Source organism: Aquarana catesbeiana, linkage group LG08, assembly GCF_042186555.1.
Source record: "Aquarana catesbeiana isolate 2022-GZ linkage group LG08, ASM4218655v1, whole genome shotgun sequence".
In the NCBI taxonomy this organism is placed as follows: domain Eukaryota; kingdom Metazoa; phylum Chordata; class Amphibia; order Anura; family Ranidae; genus Aquarana; species Aquarana catesbeiana.
The window spans coordinates 87,157,990-87,179,128 of NC_133331.1; the positions used below are offsets into that span (position 1 = coordinate 87,157,990).

Genomic DNA, 21,139 nt, shown 5'->3' on the forward strand with positions numbered 1-21,139 from the left:
AAAAAGAGGACACACCAGCCTAATGCTTTATCCCACAGCATTTATTTTAGATCAACAAGGGTAATACATGTGAATTAAAATTACTCGTCGAGCTACTCCTCTATAGCCCAGTAGTCCTAGACTTGGCACACTCCAGAGTGCAAGGGGACCTCATGGGGTCCTTTAACATGTTTCAAAGGTAACCACTTCTTTATCATGGCTCTGAAGAAGAAGTGGTTACCTTTGAAACTCGTTAGCCATAAAGGATCCCAGTGAGGTCCCCCTGCACTCTGGAGTGTGCCAAGTCTAGGACTACTGGGCTATAGATAAGTCGCTCGATGAGCAATTTTAATTCACATGTTTGTGAGTATTACTCTTGTTAAACTTTAGTAAATTATGTGGGAGGATGCACCAGGCTGTTGCACCCTCTTTTGTTTGTTTTTTGTAGTAACTTTGAAATTCAGCCAAGAGGAGGAGTGAAATCACAGACACAGAAATCTGCTGTATACAACTAAAGTAGGTAAGATATAGATAAACTGATACTGGGGTTGTGATTCATTTACATGCATAATGCATCTGTTGTTTTGGGGAGGAAATGCTGGAGTTCTTATTTATAAGTCAAAGCCCACCTTTGACATACAATAAAAAAAAAGCTGTTTTCACTTAATTACTTATCAGACCAGACAGATTGTTGAGCACAAAACCCTACCAAAAATACAATATTTTGCACGAAGGAATCACCTGCACCTTTTCAAAAATCGCACCATAGAGAATAACGTGATTTACATTGTCATGCATTGCTGAGCATTAGCAGGCAGAGGAGAAATTGCACTTGTGTGAACTGGATTTTAGGACTTGCAATCCTGCCGTTCACATACTGTAAGTGTCTTATTGTAAGGGACCCATTTTAACAAACTATCACTCCTTCTGTCACGTTCTTGGACAATCAGCTTCTCTCCAACAACTTTAAAGACACAATTGTGTTTGGCTAAAATGACTGCATTGCCAGTGTGGCTATAAACATTGGGGTATATTATCAACACTCGTTTGAGGAAACCATTTGGGTGTGTGATGAAACAGCGTCAATGGGATAAATAAAAAATCTTCACAGACATGCTAAAACTAATCAAAAAGAAGCTGTTTCTTATTCAAAGTAGTTCAATTAATTATTCATTTGTTCTTATTTGAAATTCGCCCAAATGAAAAGTAATGAGATTTTAAGAAGATATAACTATTCCATATTTGTGCTTAGGAGGTTCCCCGAAGACCTCATTGTTAATAATGTGTATTTTCTTTTTTCAGGGGTCAGAGAATGATACCACTTTATTTCACCTGTGGCCTATGATGGACATGGAAAACCGTAAAGTGCATGACCGAGATAGTCCTAAAGGTACGTGAGTTAGTAATCCTGCTCAAAAGAGGTCTTCAACTGTCTGTTCTTGTAAGTTATCATAAGAAGAATGTTCATTAAGGATTGACAAGCCTTGAGTTAATTAAGTGTATGTCAAGATTTTCCATACTGTAAAACTGCTCACTATTATTTATTAATGACTGGAAAAGATTATATGTTGTTGGATGATCCAAAAGAGTGGAAATGTACATGTTTGGAATGGCTCAGATGTAAATTAGTAAAAGAAGGTCTTTGTAATTATAACAGCTACTGGCCAACTCTGTTGTCTAGAGCTCTTGGCAAATCTTCTCTTAAAGGGACTCTCTAGGGAACTATTTATAAAATATTTTGATTTTTTTTACTAACTTTATTGCAGATTTTGTTCCTGTTTTGAAGATACTGAAATAAATCATTACAGTGTACTTATTTTTAAATATCTCAATATGACATGACCATACTCACCAGACATGGCCAATCCTTCATTTGCTAATATATTGTTCTAGAAATGGCGACAGTTTTCTTTTGAGAAAAAAATACTCTAAAACACATATGCATTAGTGTCAGATTATATAAATATAATTCTTCCAGAAATTTGCATGCATATTACTGTATATACCATCAGTTATCTTGGATAGTTTTGGTATATCTAAAGGAAATATAGGGAAATTATACTCTCAGACTGTAACATGCATAGTCAGCTTAAGAAATATACAGTGGTACCTCGGTTCAAGAACTTATTTTGTGGTCGCAAACCGAATTGGTTTGTGAACCGAGGAAAGTTTTCCCATAGGAAAACTTTTCAATGTAAATCAGTTTTCAATGTAAATCAGGTTAATCTGTTCTGAACTTTTTTTTTTGTTTATATATATATATATATATATATATATATATATATATATATATATATATATACATACAGTAAAATTATGAAATGTATGTACAAAAAGAAAAGGATTTTATACCTATATTACATTAAGCTGACCTATTTAATGTGTACATCTAAAAAGAAAAAAAAAACTATAGCTCCTCTTTAATACTTGTTTGAAACAATCCCAAACCCCAATTTAAATGACTAATCTAGGGGCCAGCAAACAGCACTGTGCATCCAGGAAAAGATCATCTGAGAGCATAATAATGTTGTAGAATTCATATGAACTGTTTTTTCATTATTCCCAATCAAGTGGGCCCACCCTCATGGTAGTTAGGGAGCAGAAACTCCTATCTGAGTGGACAGGTTCTCCTAAGACTCTCCCCTTGCATTGCTCTTCTCAATATGAACATGTCAGAGCAGGGAAGATGGCCATGGCTCGTTTTCGTGAACTAAAGCAATTTTTTGTGAACTCTTCTGTTTGTGAACCGAGTTGTTCTTGAACAGAAGCGTTCGTGAACCGAGGTATCACTGTACTTTGCATGAATGATCTTTCTTAAGCTGACCATACTCGGTCTCAATGTACAGTATTCTTTAGAGCTGCCAACATATTGGAGGAGGGTTGCTGTCATAGTTAAAATGATGGAAGAACCTTGTTGGTCATATTCATGTTACGATATGTGGATCAAATGTTAAACATGCAAGTACTCTTCCTGGTATAGAGTTCATCTACTCAGATTTATATCTTCTAGTTAGTGAAAGACAGACTGTCAGTGAAAAATACACACATCTAGAGAAGCATGGCTTATTATTGACTGTCACATGTAGACCCATAAGGATTTCTGGGTCCTTTCATGTATTCATTCTAATTAGTGGCTGTGCAATACATTTTGGGCCAGTAACACATTGATGTATCCTATTAACAGTATTTATCCTACTCAGACTCTGAAATCAGTTAATTGTACAGCTCCTGTCATACCTTAACCTCTTTGGCTTTAATCTGTTACCTTTACCTCTTTGGCCTTAATCTATGTAATGTTATTGTGTTGCAGCCATCTCCAGTGAATCAGTTGGGTATAATGAGGAGTTAAGCCTGAAAGCTGGACTTTATGAGCTCTTATTCATATTACATGCTGATAAGAATGATTGGGAATCAGGTCTCAAAGTACTGGATGAGGCCATCAACATTCTGCCACGTACTAAACACAGACTGTAAGTTTGTTACTTCTTTTTCGCTCTACTCATTTATTAAAGCTGAACTCCATGCAAACAAGCTAAATGCTCACATATATGGGAGTTATTTACCTGCCAAAAGATTTGCATCCTGTTCATCTAGTTTTGATATTTGCACAGCTCTGCCACATGACCGGAGACCTGATTTTTCTCTGCAGCTTTCCTAAGCACTGTGTAACCTTAGCTGGTAAAAGCAGAAGCAAAAAAGCCTTGAGTGCAAGAAGCCTGGACTTGTACTTGCCTTCAGTCCTAATCTAGCTAGCTAATCGTAGAAATTGACCGAGACGTCTTCTCTTCATTATGTGAGAAATTTGCCAGCGGAAAGCTAAATATAAACAGGGGATACAGGGGATACCATGACCCAAATATGGGCAATGGTCATATTTGTGAAACAACTTGTTACTAGGTGGGAGGAGCATGATGGGGAGCTGAGAGACTCAAAGTCGCTATTGGACTGTATAATGGCTTTGGATCCACCCACTGTGTGCTGTTAGTGAAAAGTAAAGAAGACATGATGGGGAACTAGTCTCTCAATTCCCCATCAGGCCCTGCCCACCCTAGGACAAAACGCCTAAGCCACGCACCTGTTAGTGTAACACTAAGTGAGAGCACTAAGGAAGAAGTGTCCAGTGTGGACAGTCCATTCTCAGTGCAACACAGCATTCAGCATAACAGCAGAAAGTGAAAATAAATTGATTGTGAAGAGTGAAATGTCTCCTTCTCCAGGGTTCTGTAGTCCATAACCTGGATACACTATGATGCTAAAGGAAAGCTTCTTCCCACATGGTCTTTCATCAGATGTTGAAGACCTACTTCTCAAGGCTTCTACCCAGGAGTTTTCTTGGATGAATCCTCTCCTTTCTGCAGCTGTTTTTTTGGACCAGCATTTGGCTCCCAAGCAGCCATATCAAGTTCAGCACTGTCAAGGGCCAGGTTTCTGCCCTTTCTATGTATTTTCAGAGAATACCAGCTTTTCACTCCTTGATTAAGACCTTTGTGCAGGGCTAAATAGCAAGCAATTGTGCTGAAAGTTTGAAAATACTTGCAAGTGTACAACTTGCTAGTGAAAATGTGCAGCAAGTTAACAGACTTACAATTCAACATTCCTACAAATCTATGGCAAGTTATCCTTACTATCTGGGGGTGGGGGTCTCCCATATAGCTCCTCTGTGACTCCTGTGTCCTGGTGACCATTAGAACAATGGGGGCGCCTGTTCTGGTGCCAACTAAGAGAGGGATTCCCCTGATTTTTTTTTTAAATGTCCATGTTGCATCTCCCACATAGGAGATGAAGGTTTTCTTTTTTCCAATGGCAAAAGAACAAATTACGGGACTGAACCTTTCCCTAATATGCCCAAAACTGGAAAACCATTTTGGCAATACAAACTTTATAGGGCCCTTATAAATGCTTTCTGAATCTGATGATCCTTACAGTACTACCTTTTAGAAGCTAAGACTTTACAGTACAAAGGCTAACAACTCATCATCTCCAGTTCTCAAATGTCGTAATTATCAGTACTGTTGTATTTGAATTTGGTAGGTCTACTTTTAGCCTGATCGCCAACTGCAATGGCAGAAAGTGTATAAGCTTAGTTCTGGTAATACATAATGATAAATATAATATGTATTGTTTAGGTTAAATGTTATTGTTGAATATGTTATAGAAACTCACTCTCACTCGACTCTGTAATCATTGTGAATGTGCCATGTGCATTTTATATACTTCCTCGCCTACGCAACATTTACTGTCAAGCATGCTAAAATAAAACAAAAGTCATACTTTGCAAATTAGTCATATACCTATGCACCTTTTAACTTATCTTCTATATAGTCCTGATCTCATCCGGGTTCAAAAAATAGTTCCTGGGTGGTTTTGTAAAGGCATAAACGGATTAAAGCACCTGTCTATAGCAAATCCAATGTCTTTTTGAGCAAGGGATTTGCATCAGCTTTATGTGTGTCTTCTCCATCTATAATATGAAATGGTTGACTGTTATACCTGCTTTAAATGCATGGCAACGCTTGTCATTTTGTTACCCTTCAAGCAAATATCAGCCTAGGAGCATGTCTAATCAGCAGGTGGGGGAAATAAATCAAATCGCAGTCTCATAAAACCCTATTTCAGTTAAATAATACTCATCATTTTCAATGCCTTTTTCCCCTCCAGTCCCGATCAGGTCTTAGGACTTAAACTTTGGAATCATATCACATGATATCTGTAAATAATTTGCCACAACATCATTACTATAAGTACCTACTAGAGTTTCAAGTGTTCTCAATGCCTTTTACACATTTCTTGACTTTCTGTATAAATTCTGCAGTGGAGCATCTCTATATTTAAAAGGCCAAAAAAAGAATTGACTTGTTCTTATGTGCCTTTTCTGTATTTGAAGTCTCATGGGCTGGGTTGTCGAGATGTTATTATTGGCATTCTAACATGACTAACCAGTCAGGAGCTTAAGGGCCATGTAACACTTGTGACCCTGTCACTGGTGAGAACTTTTGATCTTTACAGATATAGATATGTATGATTGCTGGAACAAACTGGGGGTAGGTTGTTTACTTCCCCGTTCATTTATTACTTATAAAGGCTGTTGGATTATTTTCTTCTGTTTCCACCTTATTTCCTATGATAGTATTGGATTATTTATAGTAAACAGAGAACAGAGTTAGACTCACAAGCATTAGGAGGAAACTGGACCAAGGCATTGGAAAGCCTCAGGTACACAGGTGTATACTGTGTGTATGTGTGTGTGTGTGTATGTAGATATAGATATAGATATAGATATAGATATAGATATATATATATATATATATATATATATATCTATATCTATATCTACATACAGAATCTCACAAAAGTGAGTACACCCCTCACATTTTTGTAAATATTTGATTTTATTATTTATCTGATGAGACCAAGATAAACTTGTTTGGTTCAGATGGTGTCAAGCATGTGTAGCGGCAACCAGGTGAGGAGTACAAAGACAAGTGTCTACAGTCAAGCATGGTGGTGAGAGTGTCATGGCCTGGGGCTGCATGAGTGCTGCCGACACTGGGGAGCTACAGTTCATTGAGAGAACCATAAATGCCAACATGTACTGTGACATACTGAAGCAGAGCATGATCCCCTCCCTTTGGAGACTGGGCTGCAGGGCAGTATTCCAACATGATAACGACCCCAAACGCACCTCCAAGACGACTGCTGCCTTGCTAAAAAAGCTGAGGGTAAAAGTGATGGACTGGCCAAACATGTCTCCAGACCTAAACCCTATTGAGCATCTGTGGGGCATCCTCAAACGGAAGGTGGAGGAGCGCAAGGTCTCTAACATCCACCAGCTCCGTGATATCATCATGGAGGAGAGGAAGAGGACTCCAGTGGCAACCTGTGAAGCTCTGGTGAACTCCATGCCCAAGAGGGTTAAGGCAGTGCTGGAAAACAATGGTGGCCACACAAAATATTGACACTTTGAGCTCAATTTGACATTTTCACATAGGGGTGTACTCACTTTTGTTGCCAGCAGTTTAGACATGAATGGCTGTGTGTTGAGTTATTTTGAGGGGACAGCAAAGTTACACTGTTATACAAGATGTACACTCACTACTCTACATTGTAGCAAAGTGTCATTTCTTCAGTGTTGTCACATGAAAAGATATAATAAAATATTTACAAAAATGTTAAGGGTGTATTCACTTTGGTGAGATAATTTGCCATAAAATGTGATCAGATCCTCTTAAAAGTCACAACAATAGACAAACACGACGTGCTTAAAGCGGAATTCCACCCAAAAGTGGAACTTCCGCTTATCTGATTCCCTCCCCCTCCAGTGCCACTTTTTTCCACCTTACGGGGGGAAGGGGGGTGGAGCCGGCACCTGTTTTTGACAGACACCCTGTCCCAACTTCGCTGGATTCCAAGACAGGTAAGTGTCCTAAGATTAAAAGTCAGCAGCTACAGTATGTGTTGCTGCTGACTTTTCATTTTTGGAGGGATGAGGGTGGAACACTGCTTTAAGCTGATAACACACAATCATATTCTCATGTCGGTATTGAACACATCCATTAAATCTTCACAGTGCGGAAGGAAAAAAGTAAGTGAATCCTAGCTGGTCAAACCTCATTGGCAGCAATGACTTCAAGCGAGCACTTACGGTAGCTCAGGAATACAACTGCACAATGTTCGGGAGGAATTTTTTACTTTTAAAGAGGAATGGACAAAAATTCCTACTGAATGTTGTGCAGGTCTGATCCAGGGCTAACAAAAGTGCTTACTAAACCACTTCAACCCAAAAGATTTTACCCCCTTTCTGACCAGAGCACTTTTTACAATTTGGCACTGCGTCCTTTTAACTAACAATTGCGCGGTCATGCAATGCTGTACCCAAACCAATTTTGTGTTCTTTTTTTCCCACAAATAGAGCTTTCTTTTGATGGTATTTGATCACCTCTGCGGTTTTTATTTTTTGAGCTATTAGGCTACTTTCACACTGAGACGCTTTACAGGCGATACAGCGCTAAAAATAGCGCCTGCATAGTGCCCTTAAAGAGCCTCTCCTGTCTCTCAGGCTTTCACACTGGAGCGGTGAGCGTGCAGTACGGTAAAAAAGTCCTGCAAGTGGCATCTTTGCAGAGTTGTAGGAGCGGTGTATACACCGCTCCTAAAGCGCCCCTGCCCATTGAAAACAGTGAGGCAGCGCCACCAAACCGCTGGGAAACCGCCGCTGCAGCGGCGCTTTACGGGCGGTGTTAACCCTGTTTCGGCTGCTAGCGGGAGTTAAAACCACCCCGCTAGCAGCCGAATAGCGCAGCTAAAACAATGGTAAATCATTGCTAAAAATAGCGCTGCTTTACCGCTAACGCCCGCCCGCCCCAGTGTGAAAGTAGTCTAAACAAAAAAGAGTGTCAATTTTGGAAAAAAACAATATTTTTTACTTTTTGCTATAATAAATATCCCCAAATTAAAAAAAAAAATAATTTCTTCATCAGTTTAGGCCAATATATATTCTTCTACATATTTTTAGTAAAAAAAATAGCAATAAGCGTATATTGATTGGTTTGCGCAACAGTTATAGCGTCTACAAACTATGGGAAAGATTTATGGCATTTTTATGATTTTTTTTTTTTTTTACTAGTAATGGCAGTGATCTGCAATTTTTAGCGGTACTGCGACATTGCGATGGACAGATCAGACACTTTTGACGCTTTTTTGGGACCAGTGACGTTTATACAGTGATTAGTGCTTTAAATAGGCACTGATTACTATGTAAATGTCACTGGTAGGGAAGGGGTTAACACTAGGGGGCGATCAAGGGGTTAAATGTGTGTTCCCTCAGTGTGTTCTAACTGTATGGGGATAGGACTGACTGGGGAGGAGACATATCTTTGTTCTTATTTAGTAGGAACAAACGATATGTCTCCTCTCCCGTGACAGAACAGGGATTTGTGTGTTTAAACACACAAATCCCCGTGCTGGCGCTCGTGCACGCGAGTGCAGCTGGTGCGTACCCTCTGGCAGCTCTAAAGGGAAGGACGTACCCATACAGGGTTTCGCCCAGGAGAGCCATTGTGCCACAATATATATGCGTGAGCCGGTTAAAGTCGACCAGGTAGGGTTCACTCCAGTTAGGTTTTCCTCCAGCACTGTGAATGTTTAATGGGTGTGTTCAATAAAGACACAAGACAATACAATTGTTTGTATGTTATTAGCTAAAAACACATTGTGTTTGTCTATTTTGACTTAGATGTGGATCAGAACACATTTTATGGCATATTATTGCAGAAAACCAGTTAATTCCAAGGGGTACACATATGGTTCCACCGGGTTAACTTACTTTTTCTTGCCACTGTATATGTGACAATGCTGCGGTGCTGCACCTTGTCATGGTGTCAGAAGGGTTAGATGTCACCTAGGATTCTCAGTCAGGCTGATTGCAAGGCTCCTATTTTGTTGTCTGATGTCTGTTCTAAATGTTAAAAACTAGTTTTGCAGCTATCTCCAAAATTAGTAACTCCTGGACTGTGGGTTCTTGAGCCCAGATGCTTTGTAGAGACTTAGGAGGGATGAAGTCTCTAACTCCACATCTTACTGGAAACCAGCAACATGTCTCAAAAAAGTTGGGAAAGGGCAACAAAAAGCTGGCAAAGTAAGGGGTACTAACAAAGAAGAGCTGGAAGAACATGGAATGAATTTGGTTTGAATTGGCAACAGGTCAGTAACAAGATTGGGTATAAAAAGGGCATATTGGAGAGTCAATGTGTCTCAGAAATAAAGATGAACAGAGGTTCACCAATCTGTAAAAAGCTGTATCTAAAAATTGTCGAACAATTTCAGAATAATATTCTTCAACATAAAATTGCAAAGACTTAAAATATATATTCTTAGATTGTAAGCTCTAACGAGCAGGGCCCTCTAATTCCTCTTGCATCAAATTGTATTCTAACTGTAATGCCTGCCTTCATTTTGTAAAGCGCTGTGCAAACTGTATAATAATAATTTAAAAAAATCTTAAAATGGAGGATGCAAAGTGTGCTGATCTGCGCACACATATATATCTTCCAAGCCAAGAAAAAAAATAGATGCAATCCGTGTGTGACAGACCTAGCTGGGAGAGAGACTTTTGGAGGGGACTGCTAGCCTCTTGCCGATCGATCGTGGGCCCTGGCATTTGGGGGAACGGTGCTGTTTGTGAGCTGTATGCCTGGGGACCCTTGAGGTGGTATTACTGTGGATTCGGGTCCTGGTCCCCCAGGACACACAGACTCTGGGGACCCTGGATTTGCCATATTAGAAATAGTGGCTGATACATAATTCTGGGACAAATACTGTTAAAAGATGCTGATGTAAATTCCAGCCACCTGTCTGTCTTGCCTGCTAGAATGTGTATTGTAAATAAGTCTAGTATGGGATCTAAGGGTCATTAGATCCCCATTGTTGTTTGTGTTAATTAACTCTGCTATTGTGTGAAGAAGAGTCTGTGTTGATTTGTGACAATGTTGATTGGGTTTTCTGAGCTACAAGACGGCCAGTCTGGCCTAAAAGTCATGTCTGAATCATCTAGGCTGTCTAAAGGGATTAGTTAATTAGCGCATGTTAATTAGGTTTCTGGTCACAGGTGTATGTTCAGAGTAATATGAGCAGGAGGTATACACCTCCTCTTTTACTGTATAAAAGAGAGTGTATACCTTTCAATAAAAGAGATTCCTGTTTGAACTTACATACAGCCTGCCTGGTGTTTGTTCTGAGCTACACAACTGGATTAGAACGGCACATAGCTGTAGTTCTAGTCCCGGAGCATCGGATGCCGAACCATCAGATGTGCGATCTGCAATCTGATTCAATAGCCGCAGAGGAGTGTTGGGAGAGTGGAACCGAGCGAGCAGGGGCTCGTTACACCGTGCGATTATAAAAGTATAAAAATGTGCATATCCACAAAAAATACATATATGATGTTGTGCCTATAATCACATGACAAATCTGCAATAATGAATACAGATAAAGGATTTCATAGTCCACAATAAAAAAGTGATACACAAATGATTGTGACGTGAAGGTTGAATGTCCAATCCGACTGTGCAAATGTCTTTTAAAGTTACATGGTTTCACCATTAACTGCGTGTGTCCATGTAGATTTACTATCTTCTGTTTCACCGTGGTGTCACCTCTGTGCTATCTAACCTCGCACCTCAATTCAGCTTAAGATAAGCATGTAATAATAATCTCTGATCAAGTGGTGCTGTTGCATCCCCTCTCTTCTGGGGGTCATCTATCTGCCCTTCCCAGCTGGCTGATCTCTATAATAGATAGGATTTCCATGGTGGTCCTGGGGGTCCCCTCTTTCCATCCCATCTGTAATTATGCAAATGTAAAATCAACTGCCATAGTGTAGTATCGTTTAAAAGTGTATTAAGAATAAACAGCTATTACCCACTCATTCATTTAATATGTTAAAAACGCATGAGTGCCAAACTTGTATCCGTGCAGATGCCACTTCGGGTATGCCTCCGCTCACTCCCTACGCGTTAAGTCACTCCCACATGACTTCTTCAGGGAATAGCGGTAGGTCTATGTGATGTCTTTATATAGCTTAATATTGTTTAAAGTAGATGTAAACCCTCACATATACCCAGTGAATTGAACAGCCTCAGATGATACACAGAGATGAAAAAAACCTCCCTACATAAGTTTTACATCAGGTTAGAATTTTCACTTCGCTTATACTGGAAGACAGCTGATTAGAGGAAATGCACCCCCTGCCCTCCACATTGACAGAAGAACAAAGATACTGTCAGTGCTGTGCTGTGACAAGACAGGCTCTCTGCTAAACTATTTAAAACAACCACCCACGACACAAATTTTCAGCTGCTTTTATCTCCCATCTTGTGAACTTGTCAGAAGTTATCATGCGGATAACAGAAGAACAGAGCAGCATAAAGACACGGGACTTAGAGCTTTGGAGAGAGATAAGAAAACACTGCAGATATATGTGCCTAGGTCAGATTTCATGAGTTGGGTTTACATCTACTTTAACCATGTGGTATCTATGGCCACCATCTTATCTTAAGCTGAATTGGGGTGAGAGGCTAGATAGTACAGAGGTGACACCACAGTGAAAAGGGACAGTAGTACAGTAAATCTTCATGAACACACGCAGTTAAAGGTGAAGGGATGTACAACAGCATATATGTGTTTTGCGGATTTGCACATTTTTATACTTCTATAATCACACTGATTGCATCTATTTGTTGCCTTTGGAAGATATATATGTGTGCAGATCAGTACACTTTGTATCACCAATTTTAAGTTGCATACATTTTTATAAATTTTGTTGGTTTTGTAGGATACACATAGCACATGGCACATTTATTCTGGTAGCGCAGCACTATTTACTTTATACGCACATTCACCATAATAGCTAAGGATAATCTTCTGAGTGTTTGCAGCAGCTGGATCACCTTCTTTTTTTATTTCACACACAAGGTAGCACGAGAGTAACCGACCATACACAAAAAAAATATCATCATCTCCAGTAGATAATATCATCAAAATATTGAGAGAATCTAGATAAATCTCTGTGCGCAAGGGACAGGGCCAAAATACAAGATTGGATGCCCGTGATCTACGGCCCTCAGATGGCATTGCATTACAAACAGGCATGAAGTTTTTGATAGACATCACTGCATGGGCTCAGGAATACTTCCAAAAGTTACTGTCTTTGAACACAGTTTACCATACCATCCAAAAATGTAAGGTAAAGCTCTATCATGCAAAGAAGAAGTCATATGAGAAAATGATCCTGAAACGCCACTGTTTTCTCTGGGCCAAAAATCAATTATAATGGTCTGGTGCAAAGTGGAAAGCTCTTCTGTGGTCAGACAAATCAAAATTTTAAATTCTTTTTGGCAACCATGGGCACTGCGTCCTCTGGACTAAATTGGAAAAAAACCTCCTGGCTTGTTATCAGCACTCAGTTCAAAGCTTGCATCTCTGATGGCACAGGGGTGCATTAGTGCGTATGGAATGGGCAACTTGCACATCTGGAAAGCCACCATCAGTGCTGAAAGATATATGCAGGTTTTAAAGCAGCATATGCTACCTTCCAGGTTATGACTTTTTAAGGGAAGGCCTTGCATATTTTAGCAGGAAAATGCTAAACTGCATACTGCACCTATGACAACAGCATGATATCATAGTAGAAGAGTCAAGGTGCCTACCTGGCCTGCCTGCACTCCAGACCTTTTACCAGATGAAAATATTTGGTGCTTGAAATGAAAACTACAACAAAGAAGACCCAGGACTATTGAACAGTTAGAATCCTATATCAGGCAAGAATGGGACATCATTTCTCTCCCAAAACTCCAGCAATTGGTCTCCTCAATTCCAAGATGTTTTTAGATTGTTAAAAGAAGAGTGTATCTTTTGCCTGGGTGCATATATGGAGCTCTTTCTCAAGCCGAAGCAGCCGGCGGCATCAACCCCGGATCCTGCCAAGATGGCGACGGTATCAGCCACGAGGACAGAGCCTGATGCGCCTGCAGGAGGAGGAGAGTGACATGATCATGGTAACGATATGCTGTCATTCTCTCCATCTAGCGATCTCTCCCCCGCTCTCTGTCTCTCACATCCCTGGGCAGTCCGGGGGGGGGGGGGGAACCCAGCAGCTCATTACAATGGGTCTCACAGGGCATCCAGCACTCCCAGCAGCGGAGATCAGCGGTCGGTGTGCCACTGCCCGTCTCACTACAAGCCTCCATAAGTGCAGCACCACTGACTTTGCCCTTACATGAGCCCCCACCCGCACTCAATGGAGAGCAGGCACTGTGGGCGCTCTTACAAAAACTGCCCACTAGAGATGATCTGGACTCTGTGGCAGCCAAAATGGAGGCAGCACTCCGCAGGGAGATTGTGGGAATTAAACAAACAGTGGCAGAGGTTTCCACACGTGTCACCTCTGTAGAAGCTGACACTGCTGCCTTACGCCAAGATGTTACTGCCTTACATGATACACAAGCGAAAGTGACAGACCAAATCGCACAACTACATTGTACACCTGGAAAATCGTAGGCGCAACATCAGAATCCGCGGCTTGCCGGAAGCAACCCAGCAAGCAGACCTCAAGATGACGGTGACTGCTATATTTAATGATTGCCTAGAGCGCCCGACGGAAACACCTATTGCCATCGACAGAGTTCACAGAACCCTTGGTCCCAGAAACACAGCAGACGACAGACCTAGAGATGTCCTTTGCTGCTTGCATAATTACTCCATCAAAGAGGACATTCTGCAACGGGCTTGGCATAGAGGGCCTATGGACTTTGACGGAGCCCAGGTTTCTCTCCTGCCAGATGTCTCTCGGAGGACCCTGCAAATGCGACGCTGTATGAAACCTCTACTGGAGAAATTCGGAGAACGGGGAATCACATATAAGTGGGGTCACCCTTTCCATTTGATTGCACAGAAGGGAGGCCCACCTTCCTCAATTCCCTTGGGCTGCCATTGATGTCATTACCCAACTGGCTAGCGTTTGTACTGACTCCCAGCATCAATAACCCAGCAGGGAAGCCTCCTGATAGGTCTCAAAGGCCTCGACGCAACCGCCAATCTCAATGCAATGCAATGCTCGGCCCCGGTTCTCTGGGTTCGCCCCCACTTCTGCCGGCCTACAGTTCTGGTGCAGCGACCGGTTTGTGAAAGCTAATTATAATAACCTCTAGAGATAAGTATCTGCTTAGCGATAATGTTCTGCTGCGGCTGGTCCCCCCTCTGTTCTCCCCCCTCCTCCCCTTCCCCTCCCTCCTTCCCCTCACCCTCCCTCCTTCTCCTCCCCTACTTCCCCTCCCCCCCTCCCCCTTTTTTTTTGCCCATGGGACAGAGTAAGACATTTTTCAATACAAATGCCCTGTATGGGGACCCAGGGATTGTTCCGGTTGGACCTTTATCCCCCTCAGGGGTGTTGGCTTGGGGGTGGGGTGGCTGTTGGCTCCCATTGGGTCTAGGCTCGGTGGGGGCGAGCGGCCCCTCCATTAGACGGAACCGGGGGCAGGTTGTTGGTGTCTGTAATAGTTCACCTAAGATTCCAGATACTACTGAATGTCACATTATTGACTGTTAAAAATGTTTTAGAAACTGTTATGCCAAACTTAATGTTTAAAATTTCTTTATAGCTTGTGTTTCCTTTTGGATCTATTTCTGTAATATGAAGCCTAACGTAATAATGCGGACCCTGATAGGACCGTTACCAGTGAGATGTATTTGAGGGGGGGCCCCTTGCTCTGGGAGCCCGACCTCTGAAGTGCCTTGCCTCTCCCCCCACCATAAAAGGTTCTGCGTACCTTCAGTAGGCGATTCTTAGAATGGAATAGAGAGTGCTCTCGGATTTACTCTTGGAGGTTGGTTACCTCTGCTTCTATAGTCCTGTCTGGGCGAGTTTTATGGCGTTATTCACATTCATGGAGTTTTGCGAGCAATTCGGACAGAGTTTTCTCTCTGGCTACTTTGAGTCTGTGGTTTGATGAATATACTTCTTATGTAGCACTTATGCGCTGCCCAAATAGATAAAGAATTAGGGACCGACTGGTTGTTACTCTCGAAGAGTCTCAACTCTCGTAAAATGTCTGCTCTAACTGCTGGATCCTGGATAAGAGATTTGTTTAGTCGCCATGTGGCTGTTTTAGGTGCTGATCGCTGCAAGGTTAAGGTCAAAGAAATCGGAGCAATGTGCCCTATCTGGGCTCCCGAGACCAGTGGGATCGTAGTGTGGGAGACCAAGAAGAGGTCAATCCTGGAGTATGAGCTATGAGCTGCCGAGAAGAAAGTGTAGTCCCTCTCCTGCGGATGGAGAATCCGCCAAATGTCAACTAATCTTTGGGAGTGTAACAATTTCCTGATTCAGTTCCGGGACCTCAGATACAGGGCCGAAGAACCCGTCGATGTGTCTTTGCGAGGATCAATGGTAAGATTAAGGTCTCCTCCTAACACCAATGTTCCCTCTGTGAAGGAGGCCAGGGCGTTCAAGCATGATTCGAGCACCGGGAGCTGGTCCACATTTGGCAGGTACAGGTTCGCAAAGGTAAATGTCTGTGACTGGAGAGTACCCTTAACAAAAAGGTTCGGTAATAAGTGCAGCAGGTCATTAGCAAATGCCATAAGGACCCAACGCAACCTATCCTACATCCCTGCCTTATCTTCCTCCACAGGAACCAAAATTCATGACTCCGCAGAAATGGCAGAGTCCTTCAGGGTATTCTATGAGGCTCTCTATAATCTGCATTCCCACCCCCCGGGAGAACGGCCCCAGAATAGTTTGGAGGCCATAGAGGCCTACCTGGCGGCAGCGAACCTGCCTTCCCTCAACGAGGGAGAGGTGGTCTTGCTCTCGCAGCCTATCACTACGGATGAGCTCACGCAGGCCTTAGCAGGCACTCTGAGGGCGAAAGCGCCCGGTTCCGATGGCTTCACAATTTTTTATTATAAAACCTTCCAAGCTCAACTGGCAACTCACTTTGTCACTGCCTTCAATGCAATATTAGATAATCACGCCATACCATCAGACCTCTTGCAAGCCAGCATATCTGTCATCCCTAAGCCTGAGAAGGACCTGCTCCTCTGTGCAAGTTATAGGCCTATCTCCCTCCTTAATTGTGATTTTAAATTATTTACGAAAATTTTGGCTGAACGAATAGGCTCTGTTCTCCAACGCATAATCCCACTAGACCAGGTGGGCTTTGTCCGCAGATGCCGAAAAGGCGTTTGACAGGGTGAACTGGACTTTCCTCTTGGCTACCTTGCGACACCTCGGCATGCCAGCCCCCATCCTAGCTTGGATATCTGCCCTTTACTCTTCCCCTACCGCATCAGTTAGAGTAAACGGATGACCTCCAACCCCTTCAAAATAAGTAATGGTACGAGACAGGGATGCCCACTTTCCCCGCTCATTTTTATACTTTCCCTAGAACCCCTATTACAACACATTAGGCTTAATCCGGACATTGAAGGACTCGAAACGAGCACCTACCACCATAAAATTGCTGCCTATGCGGATGACCTGCTATTTTACATTTCGGACCCGCATACGTCTCTCCCAATCTTATTATCAGAAATACACCAATATGGAAAGCTCTCAGATTTTAAAATTAATCTCCAAAAGTCAGAGGTGCTAAACATTTCTCTTACCCGTGGCGCCCGGGCTTCCCTTAGCGGCAATTTTCCCTTCCGGTGGACACCCCAGGCCATCCAATATTTTGGCACTAAAATCCCCTCTGACTTACACCTCATTTACCAACTCAACTTTCAACCACTCTTGAGCGCTTTCTCCTCAGACCTAGACAGATGGAGGAACCTGGCGGTCTCCTGGTTTGGTAGATGCAATGTCTTAAAGATGAATATCATGCCGAGACTGCTTTACCTCCTACAAGCACTGCCTGTTAGGATACCACAGATCTTCTTCCGTAAGTTACGCTCAGTCTTTATTAGATATGTATGGGCGGGGCAAACCAACGAGGCTCAAGAGATCTCTTTTGCAACGATCAAAACCCAGAGGGGGTCTTGGTCTCCCTGACCCAGCTCTGTACTACACAGCAGTCCACATGAACAGAGTGGTGGACTGGTGTAGGCACTCATCACATAAGCTATGGATTGGTTTAGAACAGGAAACAGTTCCTTTTGCCCTTGAGGGTCTACCCTGGAGTGGAACTCGTTCCTCCAGAGTATCCCCTTCACACCCATTAATTGAACCTACCCTACAGGAGCTTTGCAGATACTTTAAGATTGTGGAGATGCCCAGTTTTCCCTCCCCGCTGACACCCATAATTGGACATCTGGACTTTTTACCAGGCCTCACTGATAGGTCCTTCCGACCCCAATTGGATCAGAGCCTAGTTAGAGCCTCATCTTTTTGTGGGCCATCTGAATGGATCCACCTCTCAAGCATGTATCCTTCACTCCTCCATGTTGGGCAAATGGAAGATCTTACAACTGTCACATTTCCTCAGATCCCTACCGGAGATCAGCGGTTTTTGCAGACAACCAACGCCCTTTGAGGAGTTATGCCTAGGAGAGGAGCCAATATGGAAATCTCTTTCTTATTCTTGCAATATCTTACTGACCCATACATCCCAACAGGATCCCCCGTATCTGAGGAAGTGGGAGAGAGATCTTAATATTACGTTTATGGAAGATCAAAAAGTTTGGATCCTCTTTTTTGCACATAAATCCTCCTTGTGTAGCAAATACCAAGAAATCGCCTACAAAATCCTGACGCGTTGGTACAAGACCCCCTCTGTGTTAGCATCCATATTCCCGGGACATAGTCCCCTCTGCTGGAGATGTGGCACACAGAACGGCACATTACTTCACATTTTCTGGGAGTGCCCAGTCTTGACTCCCTTCTGGAGGCAGGTCCTGGGAATCATCCACAAACTTACTGATGTGGCTCTCCAGGACAACCCAGCAGCTATACTCCTGAATCTGACTCCAATGTCCAGCAAGCGCTACCGCAAATCCCTATTGAAACACCTCTTGAGCGCGGCCAGGGCATGTATCCCCAGCATGTGGAAACAGCAGTCCCCCCCCCCGACAGTTACACAGTGGTTTGTTAGAGTTTGTGATATTCAGCGGATGGAGCACCTTACATATATTTAGGCGTCCTGTCCTTGGATGGCTTGGGGTCGCGGGTCGTTGGCCTCGCCGGAGCTTCACACCCACCCCCCTTCCTTGTTATTCCCTCACTTTTGATCCTCTTTATCCCTATCCCATTTTTATTAATCTATTTATTTTTATTTTTTTATTTTTTTCTCTCTTTCTCTAATGACACCACTGGTGTCACTTACCCCTCTTCCCCATAATGAAGAAAAACCCCCGGTTTACGGCATCCCATTTTGGTATTGCTCCTATGTTCCTAGGATTGAGAACCATACTTTATAGGGAATACGACGTTTAGAATTAAATTACCAAAACATAGTAGCGTAATATTTGTCCAATAGGGACAAGCAGGTCTTACTCCTTGTGAGGTCACTTATCCCCCAGTTCATTATACTGAATAATTGGTGCAGCTCCATTGGAACTACGTTTAGTTTATTTTTATTCTTGTTTCCGGTTAGAGGGATTAGAGGGATTTCTCTTCTGTACTGCTAGATAAAGCAGACTAAAGTCGCTAATTCACGACTTCCTGCATCACTAGCACATTCCAATGGAACCCTGAATCACACCAATGTACATTGTCTTGCTTGAATTTTTGTGAATAACTATTAACGGAAATGCTTGATTGCCATGTTGTATTCCTTGTTTACTTGTATAAACCGCATTCCTTTAACCACTTGACCACTGGGCACTTAAACCCCCTTCCTAACAAGACCAATTTTCAGCTTTCGGTGCTCTCACACTTTGAATGACAATTACTCAGTCATACAACACTGTACCCATATGAAATTTTTGTCCTTTTTTTCACACAAATAGAGCTTTCTTTTGGTGGTATTTAATCACCATTGGGTTTTTTATTTTTTGCGCTATAAAAGAAAAAAGACTGAAAATTTGGTAAAAAAATGAATTTTTCTTTGTTTCTGTTATAAAATTTAGCAAATTGGTAATTTTTCTTCGTAAATTTTGGCCACAATTTATACTGCTACATATCTTTGGTAAAAATAAGTACAACTTGGTGTATATTATTTGGTCTTTGTGAATGTTAGAGAGTCCAAAAGCTATGGTGCCAATATCTGAAAATTGATCACACCTGAAGTACTGACGGCCTATCTAATTTCTTGAGACCCTAACATGCCAGAAAAGTACAAATACCCCCCAAATGACCCCTATTTGGAAAGAAGACATTCCAAGGTATTTGAAAAGATGCATGGTGAGGTTTTCTTAAATTGTCATCTTTTCCCACAATTCTTTGCAAAATCAAATTTTTTTCATTTTTTTTTTTCACAGAATTGTCATATTAGAAGGTTATTTCTCACACACAGCATATGCATACAACAAATTACACCCCAAAACACATTCTGCTATTACTCCCGAGTATGGCGATACCACATGTGTGAGACCTTTACACAGCGTGGCCACATACAGAGGCCCAACATGCAGGGAGCACCTCCAGTCGTTCTGGAGCACCCAGGCCAATTCTTATATTTCTCTCTTACATGTAAAAATAATAATTTATTTGCTAGAAAATTACATAGAACCCCAAAGCATTATATATATTTTTTTAGCAAAGACCCTAGAGAATACAATGGCGGTTGTTAGAACTTTTTATCTTGCACGGTATTTGCGCAGCAATTTTTCGAACGCGTTTTTTTGTGCTTAAAAAAAAACAAAATAGTAAAGTTAGCCCAATGTTTTTGCATAATGTGAAAGATGAAGTTACACCGAGTAAATAGATACCTAACATGTCACCCTTCAAAATTGCACACGCTCGTGGAATGGTGCCAAACTTCGCTACTTAAAAATCTCCATAGGTGACGCTTTAAAATTTTTTACTGGTTACATGTTTTGAGTTACAGAGGAGGTCTAGGGCCAAAATTATTGCTCTCGCTCCAACGTTCGCAGTGATACCTCACATGTGTGGTTTGAACACCGTTTTCATATGTGGGCGGGACTTACGTATGTGTTCGCTTCTGCATGCGAGCACACGGACAGGGGCGCTTTAAACATTTTTTTACTTTATTTATTTTAGTTTGACACTTTTTTCCCCCCAAAAAAATTTTTGATCACTTTTATTTCTATTACAAGGAATGTAAACATCCTTGTAATAGGAATATGGCATGACAGGTCCTCTTTACAGTGAGATATGGGGGTCAATAAGACCCCACATCTCACCTCTAAGCTGGGAAGCCTGAAATTAAAAAAAAAAAAATGATCCTGGCTTTGATCGTAGCGGTGAGTCGGTAGAAGCACCGGAGGGTGGCGGGAAGGGGGGGCATCCCCTCTCGCCTCCCATAAGAACGATCAAGCAGTGGAACAGCCACTATGATTGTTCTTATGGTGTAGGGAATCGCTGGCTGAAAAAGATGATATCTGAATGATACCTGTAGCTGCAGGCATCATTCAGATATCCCCGCTCAAAGTCAAGGACGTCATATGACGGTGGGCGGGAACTGGTTAAAAATTGAGGAGTATTGCAGAGTATTGTGGGGTATTGCGGAGTAGTGCAGGGTATATTGCAGAGTATTGCTGGGTATAT

At 42.1% G+C, this 21,139-nt stretch overlaps 1 protein-coding gene across 2 annotated transcripts in view; it reads left to right on the forward strand.

Moving 5' to 3' along the window:
- CFAP46 (cilia and flagella associated protein 46) overlaps positions 1 to 21,139 on the forward strand; it is a 333,386-nt gene that overhangs the window by 129,889 nt on the left and 182,358 nt on the right. For both annotated transcript variants that reach the window (XM_073596084.1, XM_073596086.1), the window contains exons 26-27: positions 1,282 to 1,369; positions 3,290 to 3,449. In XM_073596084.1, coding sequence (XP_073452185.1) covers positions 1,282 to 1,369; positions 3,290 to 3,449 — 248 coding nt within the window. The remainder of the gene's footprint in view (positions 1 to 1,281; positions 1,370 to 3,289; positions 3,450 to 21,139) is intronic.